The sequence below is a fragment of the Typopeltis vanoorti genome, chromosome 14 (assembly GCF_054136105.1).
Source record: "Typopeltis vanoorti isolate ZY-2024b chromosome 14, IOZ_Tvanoo_1.0, whole genome shotgun sequence".
NCBI lineage: Eukaryota > Metazoa > Arthropoda > Arachnida > Uropygi > Thelyphonidae > Typopeltis > Typopeltis vanoorti.
The window spans coordinates 41,601,955-41,618,776 of record NC_143562.1 but is presented as its reverse complement, the minus strand read 5'-3'; the positions used below and the strand labels follow the sequence as shown (position 1 = coordinate 41,618,776).

Sequence of the window (16,822 nt, the reverse complement as noted above, 5' to 3'; positions counted from 1 at the left end):
AGCTGAAATGTTTTACTTGTTCCAAAGGTTCTCCATTCACAACACAGTTGACATTTTCAATGATTCTGCCTATTTTCATTGTCTATGTCTTTTTATTGCTGACCTTCATACCATATCTATTACAACAGCTATTCAATTTAGTCAGAGAATCTTGCAGACTTATAGCGGATTTATTTAGAAGTATAACATCATCCGCATAAAGCAAAGAGCTGAAATTAACATCTCCAATTTTGATATCAGGTTTAATACCACATTCTTTCATAATGTGATCCACATAGATAATGAATAACAGAGGGGATAATGTACATCCTTGTCTCACACCAGATTTAACATTAAACCATCTTCCTGTACTTCCTTCAATTCTAACTGCTGACTCACAACTCAAATAAAGACTAAGTATTGCTTGATATAATGCCCCATTGACACCATATAACTGCAGCGTATTAAATAGCTTCTCTCTTGGCACCTTGTCATATGCCTTTTCCAAATCCACAAAACTTAAATACAGATCTTTGTTATATTCCCATGCTTTCTCGACTATTTCTCGTAAAGTGAAGATCTGATCCTGACAGCCTCTATTTGGCCTGAATCCAGCTTGTTCTTCCACAATTCTTCTCAACCGTTTCTCAAGTATACTTGCATAGATCTTGCCAGGAACACTCAGTAGGGAAATACCTCTGTAATTCTCACATTCAGTTTTATTTCCCTTTTTATATATGGGTACTATGAGAGCTCTACTCCAATCATCGGGAATTCGTCCCTCTGTCCAGGCTTTCTGAACTATGCAGTGCAGCCACTGTAAGACTCTTATACCACCATACTTCAGCATTTCTGGTCGAATATCATCTACTCCTGCTGCCTTTTCCACATTTCAAGCCTTTGATGGCTTTTTCTACTTCAAGTATGGATATGTATTCATGACTGCATGCCTGGTCAGTGTTTTTTATCACTGTGCTGTCATCACTGCTTGTTTCATTTAGCAGTTTTTCAAAGTAATTACTCCATACTTCAAGGATATCTTTTTCTCCTGTTTTCATTTCACCTTTATCATCTCTAATTCCTTTTACAGCACTCTTTCCTCCATTCCTAAGCTTCTTCAACAACCTCCAGAATATTTTGCCACCTTCTTGATATTTATTTTCTATATTCTTGCCAAAGTCCTCCCATGACTTTTGTTTAGCTAGTTTTACACACTGTTTAGCTTTCTTACATTTGTCTCTGAATTCTGTAAGAGTAAAAGCTGACTTATTTGCCAGGAACTTTTGATATGCTTTCTTCTTTTCCTTCACTGCCTCTTTAACTTCCTGTGTCCAGCAGGACACAGGAAGTTAAAGAGGCAAGATTTTATTAGAGTATGTTTTATAAGGGGGATAATCTGACTTAATTTAAGCCTCACTTAAGCTGTGTAAAATTAACTGCGAGTCATCAAATAGTTACTAAATAATAATTCTTGGAAGGTATAAAACTACACGTGTACACCGTAACGCTGGTGGCAGTTGCTTAAGTGGATCGTATATTGATGCGAATTCTGGGAATACAAGAGCATAACAGCGTCGGGAAAAAGCAAGGGATGAACCCAAGGGGTGAAAAGATATGAGTCATGTGCAAAGGGGACTGAGGAAAAAGAGGGCACTCTAAAGAAGAATATAAGGGGATGAGCAGCGTATCGAAGATGTCTCTTGTATCGTTTTCCTATTTGGTGGCTCGGAAGTTAACAGTTCGCGTAAAGGGGGGGGGGAATGAAGCGTCCGTGCTAAGATAAGATGTCGGACAGTAGGCTTTCTTGAAAATGGAGAGGGATCCTACACAGAGCTGAAGGTAAAAATTTCCAGTCCTAGCAGAATCAAGCCGTCGCTGAGAAGTCCCATCGAGTTGTTCCTGAAACGCAAAGATTTAAGTCCATTTTCGGCAGAAATAATGAGGATAGTGTAACCCTACGTTGGCATATGGACAGCCAATAGACAAGAAGTAACCAGACGTACACGTGGTACTGAAAGAGACGGAAAAAGTTCATTAAGGTGAAATTACTCTATTTTTGTGTATAAAATTCATTAGAAGAGAGATTGTTTGCGAATGTGAAATTAAGAACAGTATTCTAAAGAACTCTGTGGACAGTCTAATTAGAAAGTTTACCTCCTTTGAGAGAGTAAAAGGAATTGTTTGGAAAAGATCTTTAGTAATTGTATGTGATAGGATTAACTTAATGAGATCAGAATTGTGGATTTTAGTAACTGAGTAACATTAGAATGTTTGTTTATATTATCCTATGAATAGCATTACAGAAAGGAATTTTAATTTAACTTCATATCATTTGCTATCTATCCCAATATGCAGTTATTGTGTTTTGCATGCTTTATGACCATTAATTAATTTAGAATATGTTAACCTCTTAACTCGAGTTTCATTTAGTATTGAGCCATAATTGAGTGTATGAATTTTGCATTCTGTTTGGATATTCCAATAAACATGTCATATTTACCTAAACCTGAGTCATGCCTGATTACGATTCCAAACTACCACTTATAAAAATAGAACCTATTTTGGCAGGAAGGAATTAAATAGTGTATATAATTATAGATTTAGGTCATGACTGCAATAATCTGAATCTATACAGCAGTGTTAAAGATATTGTGTAAGAAAGCCTCAGGATCTAGTATTGTCTCCCTGAGCAAGGATCCTTTTCTGCTATAGGATACTGGCTGGTGCAGCAAAATATAAATTTACCAGTATCCGAAGAGGAAACAATCCTAGACATAAATAGATGTAAGCATATTAGGTCCGATATCTGAAGAAGTAAAATAGCGATAGAAAGATAGAATAGAACAGCCAATAGGATTTTAATTGAATAAGGTTTTGAATAAGAAAGGATTTAATCAAGTAACAAACTCTTTAAGTATAAGTCAGTATAAATAAAATATTTAACACTGAACAGATGTCAACAAGGTCCATTATCTCCATGTGCTCTGCAACAAATGATAATTGTTTTAAAGAAATGGGATCGTTGAGAGTTAGACCTTGCAGAGATCACAAACCAATCAGTTCAAAAGTGAAGAAAGTTGCTACTGCCATTCTGGAGCAGGCCATGAATAACAAGTGTTGATTCCTGCAGAGCACGTGCTGTATCAAGACACATGAATGTGCTTCACACATCTGGAAAATTCTACGGAAGATTCTGCATTTCTACTCATTCAAGATAACCTTGCAACAAGAGTTGTGCCCACAGGACTTTGAAAGTCGACTCACATTCGCTATGACATTCCTTGCTAGAGTGGAGTTGGATGCTACATGGCCATGGGTGATTTTGTGGGGAGACAAGGCTCACTTTCACCTGAACGTAGCTGTGAATACCCACAAATGCAAGGCATGGGCTACACGAAATCCACATTCAATCCAACAAATTCCTTTTCAAAGTTACTATCTGGTGCGAGTTTACACCTTTATCATTGGACCACTCTTCTTTGAGCACAATTGCCAGTTGGGTTCTGTGACTTGCTCAGTTACTGCCGAGAGGTATCACAATATAATAAACAATTTCCTTGTGCCACAGCAACAGTAGCACCTGTACATGGACTCAGTCATTTTAATGCATGTTGGGACCCTCTACATATCAGTTGATCTGTACAGAAGGTTCTTTAACAACATTTCAACGAAACCAGAGTGATCAGCCGTGCATTTCCCACTGTATGACCACCTTGTTCACCTGATAACATCTGTAACTTTTGGTTCTGCAGATCTCAAATACAGGGTTTATCAGGATCATCTTGATTATTTGCCAGTGCTAAAAGACAGCATAATGTAGCATGTGTGTGTGTGTAACATCAGTCTCGACCAGCTGTGTTCTGCCATTGAACACACTGTGCAAAGAGGATGCAGTTTGTAGTATACCAGGAAGGGCAGCGCATCGAACAGTACAGCTCATGAATACATAACAGAAGTGAATAAGAATGTTTTATGCTTGTGTTACTTTTCTCCTTCTTACACACACACACACACACACTTCCTGCAAAATTTTGCAGCATTTAGATTACTGGATATTGTTCCACAAGACCTTAAACAGAAACATTTTAATTTTGATCACCCTGTACATACATACATGCCATTGTAGAAGGTTATTTACACACACAATTTATATTTGTCTCTTGGCTGTGACAGTTGTTCTATTAGCTACTAGTGGTATCATATTTCTGTACCACAATCTAGATGAATTCATAATATCCTAGATATGCATATATTGCCATGATAATGCTCTCTCTCTCTCTCTCTCTCCTGTTCTTAAAAATCCAAAGCCTGAATCAATTATATCAAATGCAGTTAGACTTAGTCTCAAAGTGAAATAATTGACATTTACCATTTTACCATTAATCTTGTTCTCCCTCCTCACCAAATTATGAATTTCTCAAAGCAACAAATTCTTGTAAATACTATACTGCCAGATAATTTAAGATCTAAATAGACTCGGAAACTTAGTGATGCACCTAAATAAATATTTAAAAAATCATTTATTAAACAAAAGTTTTTTTAACAACTGAATGAAATTTAATGATTCAGAATTTTATTTTATTTTTGGAATTTTCTAAAACTCAGTTTTGAAAAGAATGAAAAAATGGAATAAAAAATGAAACATGACTAGAAAAATAACATTGAAAATGGCTTCTCTGAATACAGATCAGTTACATGTAAATAAATAAACATAACCGATTTAAACACAACACTTCCTATCAGTCTTAAAATAAATTTAAGCTTAACATGCAGAGTATCAAAATTACAGTGGCAACATGATTTGTATTAGGTTTCTTTCTAATTAATTAAAATATATTTCTGAAAATGTTTTACAATATAAATAGTCCATGATTATACACTAACAGTCTTCACAACAGAGTCTGAAACAACATTAGGTAAGAAACTAAAATAAATTTAACAACCATATTCCAGAGATGCTAGTAATTTTAAACTGTGCTTTTCCACCTTAAAAATAATCTGGTGGGAGAACTTCATGGCGCTTTTAGTGGTGTATCACAGATATATTTATGTACATAGCAGTGATGAAGCGATTTGTTGTGGGGCACATTAAAAGTATATCAACATGGTGAATAGATGATCTACGGTCCAACTAATGTTTGGCTGCTTTTCATAAGATATAACGTGCCATTTAGATGCAAGATAAAATCATTTTCGCTTGATGTTCTTGCAAACCCAGTCTAAGCCATCCTATAAAAATAACAACAATGTGTCACAGAAAAATTGTATCTATAAGCTAAGAACTTAAGTATTCCTATGAATCTTTAAAATCAAAATTAGATATGCCATTTCTAAAATAATTTGAACTTTTCACTCCTTACATTTTAACAAATATGTTAACGTAATTGAAAATTCAATTAAAATGCAATCTAAAATAAGTTTTTGAAAGAGATGCTTGAAAAATAGTGAGACAGATGACATTATTCAATATCTGAGGTATCCTCAAGATTTGGACATGGTTTTCAAAAGTAAGAACAAAACTAATGTCTTTCAACAATGATGTACAAGTTTTGCATTTTCTACCTATCCCTCCAGTTAGTTACACATGTAACGAACTCCTTTGGGATATCATGCAGAGTGTAATGGTGTGTTTTACTTTGTCAGAGCCAAATTTGTTCTCAAGTGTTGGAAATACCAATAAATCACATGCCAAAGTGAGTAGCCTTAGCCTCACTTTCCAAATGTGTAGAAATTGTTTTGAGAGATGTTTCTGACAAACGCATGCTTCACTCCTATATCAGAGTGAAGTATGTCCTCAGGCCACATTTAGGTGTTGGAATGCCTAGAAATAATATGGGGAAATGTTAAGTCACATTGATAGCTACTGGCACTGCAACTATAATGTGCTGTATTCAGTCATGCATTGTCTTGAAAAAAAAAAACACTTTCATCAAGAACTTCGTTTAGGTTTCCATATATTTTCGTTAATGAGATTTAAGAGAGAGAGATGAGATCCATCAACAGTTGCGACAGCTGAAAAGTTACATCATGTCCAAATGGTATGCTTATCAGCCCTTACTAAAGCTGGTGACCATAACTTTCGTGATCATTTCAAGTCCTTTTGCATCTAAATGATGTAAAAGGACATGGATCTAGTGCTCTCTCTCTCTGTTATATAAAGATAGATCCTTAAGAAATAAGCCAATTCTCTGGCCTCTTACTTTTCCTCCAATTTTTGCACTGATGATTACAAAATGCCTTCATGCCATTCCAAAATCACAAATTAACAACACTTTTCAAAGCGATCAGAAATAACTGTCCGGATACCAAAAAGAAATGGATATTAATTATATTAAATCACAAATATTTGCAAATGAATCCCCAAATACCAAATCTGTGTGGTAAAAAGTGTGGAGATCAATTGGTAAAAAAAGGTGCAAATAATGAAGCTTTATGCAAAATCCAGAATTTGGAAATATGTCCTATTACAGAATTAAAAATTTTCTTTAGTAAGTTCTCATCTTCCTTTCCTCTTTTACCTTGCGGTGTTGAGGGTTAGTTAATCATCTGACCTCAAACCATTCACAGGATAAGGTGGTCAGCCCTATGCCCCGGTGTATCCTATGTCTGTAGTGTTGAGTTCTCAAGGCCGGTTTGCCTGCTTTGCAGGATGAAAAAATCCCAGGATAAACTGGGGAAAAAACTCTACTGTCCATGCCCAAGACCAGCTAACCTGGCTATGGCTGAGGAAGATCCTTCAGTTCCTTATGTCACCGACGGGAATCGAACCTAGGACACTTTCCCGAAGCATATGGTTGCGACGTGCACAGCCCACTAAGCTAACCGCGCTGACTATTTATTAATTTATTTTTTTATAAAAGGTAACAATTGTGGTATGTGTGCATTTTTTATGCAATGTTTGATTGTATTTTTGGTGATAAATCTCCACTCCTAAGTATAACTTTTGTATTCACTACTTATATATAAAATTTCAATGAATCAGCTCATAATTAGAATACATAAGCAAATTTTTCTACGGAGCTTGCACCTTGCTTTCCCCTTTCTCAAAGCAACATTTAAATTAAAAAAAGTCTTCAGTTATAGTAAACACAAGTAAGTGGCCTCTGCAGTTCAAAATGCAGTGCTACTGCATATAAAAGTTCAAATTTAAAATCACCTATAAACAAAAGTTTTGTTACTTCAATGAATTTATGAGGCTATAAAAACAGGATGAGATAGTAATAGTTTGGATTTAATCTGTTGAGAAAAAAAGGAAAAAAAATGAAACAGACATTGATACATTTTTTAAATTCTTGAAATATTCTCAAAAAATCTTTAATGAATGAGACAGAAATATCCCTCCTGTTTCTGTAGGGATAGATGATATGTGTATCTCTGTGGAAATGGCATTTACATCCACAGCACTAAGCCACACAAAAAAGTTCTAGTCACTGACTAGAGAAACTTTTTATAAGCCTTTCTTCTTGACTCAGTCAATCTCCGGCCTGGGAAAGTAGGACTTCCTAAAGAAAACTTTAGTAGAGTTTTTAATCCTACAACTTAAGAAAATCAACTGTAGAACTCGCACTATTTCATAGACCATAACATACCGTATTTGCCGGCATATAAGACGCACTTTTTTCCTTTGAAAATAGGTCTGAAAAACAGGGTGCGTCTTATATGCCGATACTCAGTTTTTTTATTACTTTCATTTCTTGAAATTTTCTCAGTTCCAAGTTACACAATTTCTTTCCCTTGCGGTGTGTGAGAGCATTCCAGTTACGTAGGTTCAGTGGATGCACATGCACTGTCATTGACGATCACAGCTGTGTTCCTGTTCGTTTAAACTTTCCAATTGTTGTTGCGGTTGTTGCGAATGGCAATACATTTCTGCCATTAAATTTTCACTAAATTTCTTGGCAAATTATGGCTGAAAAACGTCAGCATTGCTACAATATTGCATACAAGTTATGTGTGATTGCGTATGCTAAAGAACATGGAAACAGGACTGCAGAGAGGCATTTTGGGCCACTTCCAACTGAGAAAACGATATGAACTTGATGGAATCACGAAGAGAATCTAAAAAATGTATACAAAAAAAAAAAAAAAAAAGGGCGGTGCATCTTATACGCCAGCAAATATGGTATATTGTAAGATGAAGCAGTCACCTGCATTCTCCTCAACAGCTATCTTAAAAATCACTGATGGCCTTGGGCCTACTGTCGGTGATTGACTAATGGTGGAGATTGGCTACCCACTTTTTAAAAAGCAGTTCTTTCAATCTACTTATAAATGCTGTTATTTTAAATAAACAGGTATATATATATATTTTTTTTTTTTTTAAGAAAAAGCTTTTGATCAATATTCTTTACCATGGTAAAGGTATTCTTTACCATGGTAAAGGTATTCTTTACCATGGCAAAGCTATATTTAAAATTCTACAAAACACGGCACAAAATTTTTTCACATTGGCAATTTTAAGCAACGTTTAAATTAAAACAGACCACTAGTTCTGCTAGATGGTAAAACTTGATGGTCAAAGTGAGGGACAAATTATGGAAAAAAGAGAGAGAGGAGTTCAAGATTAAAAGCAATGGAAAACTGCTGTTTACTTGCAGAAATCCAAGGAAAGAAATCGCAAGTCCATTAAGCATCAACATTTAACTTATAATCCTTGAAAAAAAAAAACAAAATTTAATGCTTAGGGAGGAGAAACCTTTTCCAAAAAAACTATAGGAGGAATTCTAAAAATATTAAAAAGAAGAAATTGTTCAAATTGTCATAATCAAATTCTTAATATTTTACCTTAAGTGTACAGGATGCCTAGACTGCATGATTAAGTTTACATTATTACAAACCTCTTATCAACAATTTTCCTCCAAATTGGTTTGTTGCTTATCAACACTTCATTACCAGATCATACATTTCTGACTTCTATATCAATCTACCTATATCTTGTCTTCTAGTTGGGTATTTTCCATCTCGGCATGAAACAGTTGTTTTGCTAACTTTCCTCTCCCATTCTGTTCAAGTGACCATTCCACCTGAGATTACTTCTGTCCACATATTCTTGAATGTTAATAATGTCGAGTTCCTTCCTGATACCTTCCTTTCTAACATGACTCCACAACTGATGCCATCTCTTGACTCTATTTTTTCTTGCAACTCCCATAAGTGTGGTCTCTAGTCTTTGATCAACTGCTTTATTTCTAAGCACCTCTCACATCCATAACTCTTCAACACTATCTTTCAACTGCCAGTTTAGTGTTTTGGCTAATTCTTTTTCTTATTCCATATTCAAAAATGTTACTTGTTCCATAGGTTCTCCATTGAGATTGCAGTTGAAATTCCCCATGTTCCTGCCTATTTTCGGTTTTGGTCTTTTTATTTTTGATTTTCATATCAAATCATGTACTGCAGTTATTCAATTTAGTTAAAGAATCCTAAGATTTGCAATGGATTTCTTTAGGAGTATAACATCAAATGCATAAAGTAAAGAGATAAGTCTGATATTATGCCTGATATCAAAATCAGAGATACCACTTTCATTCACAATATGAAGAGTGGAAGTGTGCACCTTTTATTACATGAAACTATCTTCCAGTACATTCAATTCTAACTGCTGACTTACAATTTAAATATAGACTGTATATTGTTCTGTATAATTTTCCATTTACCCCATATAATTGTAGCATTTTTCAAAGCTTTTTTTCCAGATCTACAAAATTTAAGTACAGGTCCTTGTTATATTTCCATGATTTTTCAAATGTTTTGTTGTAAAGTGAAAATCTGATCCTGACAAATTATATTTGGCTGAGCAACCTTTATTTGCCTTATTCTCCCTCAAATTTCTCTCCCACAGTTTTTCTTAGCCTCTTTTCAAGTAAAGTTACATAAATATTACTTGGTACATAGAGTAGAAAAATTCCTCTATTCAGTTCTCCTCCCACCTTCATTTTTATAAGTGGGAACTACAAGAGTTATATTCAAATCATCCAGAATGACTTTCTGACTAGTTTCTTTCCTGAATTATTTAGTGTAGCTAATGTAAAATTTTTATACTTCCAATTTGAGCATTTGTGGTCAAATATCACCTACTCTTACCTTTCCATATTTCAGGTATTCTGATGGGTTTTTTTCTACGTTAAGAATACATATAAAATCTGAATGCATTTGCCTTGAATATTTCCCACTACAGTTCTATTACCAGTTCTCATTTCTCATCTTGCAAGTGTAATTACTCCAGACATCTAGAATATATCTTCAGTTTATATATCACCTTTATCATCTGTTCCTTCCATTTTGATGGTTTTCAATGGGATACAGAACATTCTGCATCACGATATATTCCTCTATATTCTTAAAGTTTTTCCATGACTTTGTTTAGCTATTTTTATGCATAAGAGCTAAGCTCTCTTAAGTGTAAAAAATGTAAGAGTGCTTGGTTTTCTTCCATTAAAATTAATGCTCAGCTCTCTTACATTTTTCAAGGAATCTACTAACCTCCTTGCTAGGAACTATAGATGCTTCTGCCACATCACTCTCTGAATCAATTTTTTATTTTCAGAGGTTGTCACTGAGATTTCAAGGTTGGTTCTTGTTTTCAAAACTGTTCATTTTTGTTAAGAATAATATTTATGTATTTGAGTCTACAGCTCACCTGTAAAAGCTGCTCAACTTTATTCATTTTTATTCTACATAAGTGGGCTGGCAATTTGGGATTTAGCTGACCAAATTCTATTCTTATTGGCTTAAACTAAAATATAAAAATGATGGTACAAGATGACAAGATGAGTTTCATGTCGGTGGGGGATGTTGCCAGTTAAACAAAGACCCTGTCGTTTTTGCCAAGGGAACCAAGGTGAACAGTGAAGATTCAGCTACTGGAACAAATCCTAAAAGACACCCCAACTCGTCACCAGAGTTCAATATCGGTACTATCAACATAAGAAGACTGAATGGCAAAGAAATCGAGCTAGCTGAAGAATTGGATAAGTATCAGATCAACATAATAGGGGGGATGACTGAAACAAAAAAGACAAAATCTCGCGAGATTTTTCTGAGCAATAAATACAAAAAGGTTATATTCAGGCAATGACAATCAGGGAAAAGAAGGCGTAGCTATAGTATTGAACACAAAATATGAGGCTAATCTTGAATTGCAAGCAATATCAAGTAGAGTGATGTGGACAAATATCAGAATGGAGAATTGGACAATGAGACTTATTTGTGCCTATGGTCCCATAGAAGGCTCTACTAAGGAAGAAGTGGAGGAATTTTTTGATGCTTTAGAGAAAGCATCTGACAATGAAAAAGGAAAAGTTGGTCCTTGTTGGGGATCTAAATAACATAGTAGGAAATGATTGTCAGACATACAAAAATATTTTGGGAAAATTTGGAGAAAAGAGCAAAGCTAATAATAATGGCAAATACCTGTTGGATTTCTGCTCAGTGGACTGGTTATTACTAACACCATGTTCCAACATAAAAATTTGCACAAATTCACATGGAGAGAAGAGACAAGGAATAAGAAAAGTCATTGACTTTATTGTTGATAGTGATGTTTTCCCACTGGTGCAGGACACTAGAGTGTACAGAGGATTTGAAATTGGAAGTGATCACCATTTGGTCTTGAGCAGGATAAAATTGAATTTCATACTGAAAAAAAGAACATAAGAAAGTTTTAAAACGAATAAAAGTTGAGCAGTTCTCAGATGTAAAATACATAAACATTATTCAAGAAAAAATGAAAGAGTTTGAGAACAGGAACCAAACCTTGGAGATCGAGTGGCAAATCTTAAAGAAAACATTGATTTCTTCAGCCAGAGAGTCACCTGCAAGGATAGAAAAATCAGAACCCCATGGTGGACACAGGAAGTTAAAGAGGCAATGAAGGAAAAAAAGAAAGCATATCAAAAGTTCCTGGCAAATAAGTCAGCTTGTGCTCTTAGAGAATACAGAGACAAATGTAAGAAAACTAAACTAAAAAAAAAGTCATGGGAGGACAATATCAAGATGGTGGTAAGATATTCTGGAGGTTGTTGAAGAAGCTTAGAAATGGAGGAAAGATTGCCGTAAAAGGAGTTAGAGATGATAAAGGTGACATGAAAACGGGAGAAAAAGATATCTTTGAAGTATGGAGTAATTACTTTGAAAAATTGCTAAATGAAACAATCAGTGATGACAGCACAGTAGTAAAAAACACTCAACAGACATCAAAACCCCTGAAATGTGGAAAGGCAGTGTGAATAGATGATATTCAATCAGAAATGCTCAAGTATGGAGGTATAAAAGTCTTACAGTGGCCGCACTGCATAGTTCAGAAGGCCTGGACAGAGGAACAAATTCCAGATGATTGGAGTAGAGCTCTCATAGTACCTATATATAAAAAGGAAATAAAACTGAATATGATAATTACATAGATATTTCCCTACTGAGTGTTCCTGATAAGTTATATGCAAGTATACTTGAGAAATGGTTGAGAAGGACTGTGGAAGGGAAGCTTGGTAAAGAACAAGCTGGATTCAGGCCAAATAGAGGTTGTCAGGATCAAATTTTCGTGTTATAACAAATAGTTGAGAAATTGTGGGAATATAACAAAGATCCATATTTACGTTTTGTAGATCTGGAAAAGGCGTATTACAGGGTACCAAGAGAGAGAAGCTGTTCAAAGTGCTACATTTGTATGGTGTCAATGGAGCATTATATCAAGCAATACTTAAGTCTTTATTTGAGTTGTAAGTCAGCAGTTAGAATTGAATAAAGTACAGGAAGATGGTTTTATGTTAAATCTGGTGTCAGACAAGGATGTACATTATCTCCTGTGTTATTTATTATCTATACAGATCACATTATGAAGGAAAGTGGTATTAAACCTGATATCAAAATTGGAGATGATAATCTCAGCTCTTTACCGTATGCAGATGATGTTATACTTCTACACTAGTGGCCAAAATTGTGGCAACCTTTTGGAAAAAGTGTATTTTTGAGGCTTGATGGCTCATAGCACTACTTTTGTTTGGTGTAGTACCATAAAATTATATATCAATGGAAAGATAATTTAATCAAGAATGTAATGCCATAACTTTTATGAAAGAGTTTTTATTAGAACAGCAGTTATAAAGAAGAAAAGTGAAACAGAAAAAATGAGATATACAAAAATTCTCACAATGTGAGTTAATACTTAGTTGGGTAACCTTTAGCATCAATTACGGCCTTACAACGCCTTTCCATGGAGTGAACCAAGTTTAGTTCTGCAGCTGTTATAATAAGGAACCAAGACTGAATTAATGCTTCTATTAATTGGGTTTTATTAGTGGGTTGCTTCTGACTAACAAGTTTCTTTAGTTGGCTCCATAGATTTTCAATTGGGTTAAGGTCTGGGTTATTCCCAGGCCATTCCAGCAGAGGAATATGATTATCTTGAAACTACCTTTTGCACACAGCAGCAAAATGACATGGAGCTGAATCCTGTTGAAACATAAATGCTTCATTATCTTGGAAAAGATCACTTGAGGAAAGCTTCAGTTTGGGCTCAAGTATTTCATTTATGTATTTTTGGGTATTTATATTCCCATTAATCATGCAAATTCTGCCCACACCTTTTGATGTCATACAACCCCAGATCATAACATAACACCTGCCAGGAAACACCCACAAAAAGTGGGTGTTTCCTGGCAGGTGTAATGCAATCACGATGGAAATCTTCTCCGATTCTTCTCCTTACGTATTTTATGCCATCACTATCAAACAGGGAAATTTTGGCCTCATCACTTCAAATAACACTCTCCCATTGTTCCGCTGTCCAGTTAACATGGGTTTTAGCCCAGTTTAATCTTTTCAACCTTGTTTGAGAGATAAAAATGGCTTTTTCGTGGAATTCTATCATTTAGACCAAATTCCTGCAGTCTGCTGAACAGTCCTTGCACTCAACTTCATATTGTATTGCGCCATTTCATCTTGAATACACTCAGATGATTTTCTTCTGTCATGTAGGCACAGTTTCTCAATTCTTCCATAATCACTTGCTGTTGTGCACCTTTTCCTGCCTTTACCAGTCTGGTTTTGTAGTGACTGAGTCTCCTTATACTGCTTCAAAAATTTAGAAATGCCACCTTTGGTTAAGTTTCCACCAATTCTTTTTCTAATTTCTTCATAACTATAGCCTTGTTCACTTAATAGTGTTAAATTGTGAAGGAAGAATTTTATGATTTATTAATACTTCATTCATGATTTCACATGTACTGTATTTCCTGAGCTAAGTTTGCTCCTATGTAAATTAAACACTTACTGTTAAATTTTTATTGATATAATAATTGTAATTTTTTTTAGTTATTTATTCTGTATAAATTCTTTATATAACTTGTAAATATATCCTAAGTGAACTTTAATATATGCATTTTATTTGTTGTCATGGAAAGTGAAAGTATTTCTAACGGACTCTGCTAATGTGATTTGATTGGCTGCTGTCAGCAAATTAAGTTATTTTTAGATAGCGCATGCCTTGGCTTATGGAGAACTATATAATGATCATGTGAGAATTGCATGTTTTGGGTAGGAAAAAGGAGAGAGGATTTATGAGATAGAGGAAGAAGGAAAATGGCATGGATGTAGATAGGTAGTGAGACGCGACCTAACCTGAGATCGAACGTTGCAACAAGGATTTGGAAGCTTGTTCTGATTTTAACAAATCTTACTTCAAACTCATAATTATTTATAGTTTCCTGTCGCCTTGTAAAGGAATTTACCTGAGTGAATAGATAATAATAATATGTGCGAGATTTATCGTAAGACAAGTTATTACGAGCAAGAAAATATTTTTTCCAGTCTTGGCAAATAAGTTGTTGATCTCAGGGATACTACAAATTTTGTGTAGTCTATAGCAGAAGATTATTGAATACCTAGAAGTGTTGTATGAATTTTCCATAATGTGCAAGCTATGATGATCATACCAGTAAGAATATCTATTCTATAACTAACGTGTGATAGTGTTGCTTGTGTCCAGAGAACTTGGTAAAATTTCGTGTTGCTGAAGCCAGCTAGTCCAGCTTGATTGATTGATATTATAAAACATTTCCTTGTGAAACAAAATGTGAGAAACTTCATTAAAAGAAGCTCGTATGTTTGAATGTGTTATCTCACTACGTATATGTAAAATCAAGACTGAACCTTTTAAGAACTATTTTAATTCTCTGATAAATATTGGTGATGCTTGTTAAGTATTTGATAAATTGAAGTTTACGAATATTTCTCCGAGACTAAAAAGAGTTTAACTTTTAAGTGTTTTGCTGAATATTATTATTATTAAATAAGACCTCATGGAGTAAGCTGAAATCATAATGGATGAGAATTGTGAAAGCCTTATGTATAAGTTCTAGCAGTAAATGATATACTCAGCTGAGTAAAACCTTAATACCTTACTGAATGTATAAATTGTTTTCTAATTATATTGATCTCAATAGAGTTCTTGCTTCTTATGAAAGAATAATTTTGTGAGAGAATTAAATATCTTGTTTAACTTGATTCTTATGCTTGCCTAATTTCAGTTTCATTGCACTGCTCATTAAAATACGAATCTTGCAGGAAACCCTATATATAAGTAAGACAATTTCGGCTTGTAGTAAGTTCTTATAGCTGTAGTGCTAATTGGTGCTTGATTCCCTCACAAAAATTGTGTAATTTCAAACACAGAGTGGCACAGTATAATAATAATTTTCTTTATGTTTGAATGTGGGGTCAACCAATGGCTAGCAAATATAAGTTTGGATGAAAGACAGACAGACACAATAATAGTACTATTTACATTGCTTTCTGGGTGACCAATCAACTCTTTGCACCATTTCTTTAATTTTATTATGTTTTTACAAGCTCACTAAATGAAAGAACACAAAAAACCCAACCAACTTGATAGCAATCACATAACACACTGACAAATGTCCTCCTCTCAGCTCCAATACATGACATCAATAGCTGAATCCCACTGTGATCTTATTGGCTCATTGTCAAAACAAGATGACACCTGATTGGCTCTCTAAACACTCATGTTCATTGGCTACATTCAAATGAAGGAAAGCTACTTCATATCAACCTAAGCAAGTTGTGCTTCTTTTTTCTGGTTATTTGGCTATAACTTTTATAGAATACAGATAATTGAACAAACTTTGTTGCATTACATTCTTGATTAAATTATCTTTCCACTGATATATAATTTTATGGTATTACACCAAAACAAAGTAGTGTTATGAGCCATCAAACCTCAAAAATACACTTTTTTCAAAATATTTCCACAATTTTGGCCACTAGTGTAAATAAATCTGCTACAAGGCTGCAAGATTTCCTGACTAAATTGAATAACTCTTGCAATAGATTTGGTATGAAGGTCAGAATAACAAGACAAAGACAATGAAAATAGGCAGAAACATTGAAAATATCAACTTCATTTTGAATGGAGAACCTATAGAACAAGTGAAGATGGTAAATTAAATATGGAAATAGACAACAGAATCAACCAAGCTGGAATGGTAGGAAGTCAACTGAATAAATTTATATGGAATAAGAGAAAAATTAGTCAAAAACCACTAAATTAGCTGTATGCAAGACAGTGTTCAAACCAATTTTAACATATGGATCTGAGAGCTGGGTTAGAAATAAAACACTTGACCAAAGGCTAGATAGAGACCACAGATATGAGAGTCCTGAGAAAGATTAGAGGAGTGAACAGATGGCATCAGTGGCAATGCCATATTAAAAATGAGGATATTAGGAAAGAACTTGAGATTATTAGCATCGAGGAATGTGTTAGCAGAGCTAATCTCAGGTGGTATGGTCACTTAAACAGAATGGGAGATGAAAGATTAGCAAAACA

General features: G+C 34.6%; 1 protein-coding gene across 2 annotated transcripts in view; it reads right to left on the bottom strand.

Annotated features, from left to right (window-relative positions):
- Positions 1-4,480: 4,480 nt before the first annotated feature.
- Positions 4,481-16,822, bottom strand: part of LOC150099399 (ADP-ribosylation factor-like protein 3) — a 114,992-nt gene continuing 102,650 nt past the window's right edge. For both annotated transcript variants that reach the window (XM_090403816.1, XM_090403817.1), the window contains exon 6: positions 4,481-5,208. In XM_090403816.1, coding sequence (XP_090259942.1) covers positions 5,167-5,208 — 42 coding nt within the window. In that variant the 3' untranslated portion in view covers positions 4,481-5,166. The remainder of the gene's footprint in view (positions 5,209-16,822) is intronic.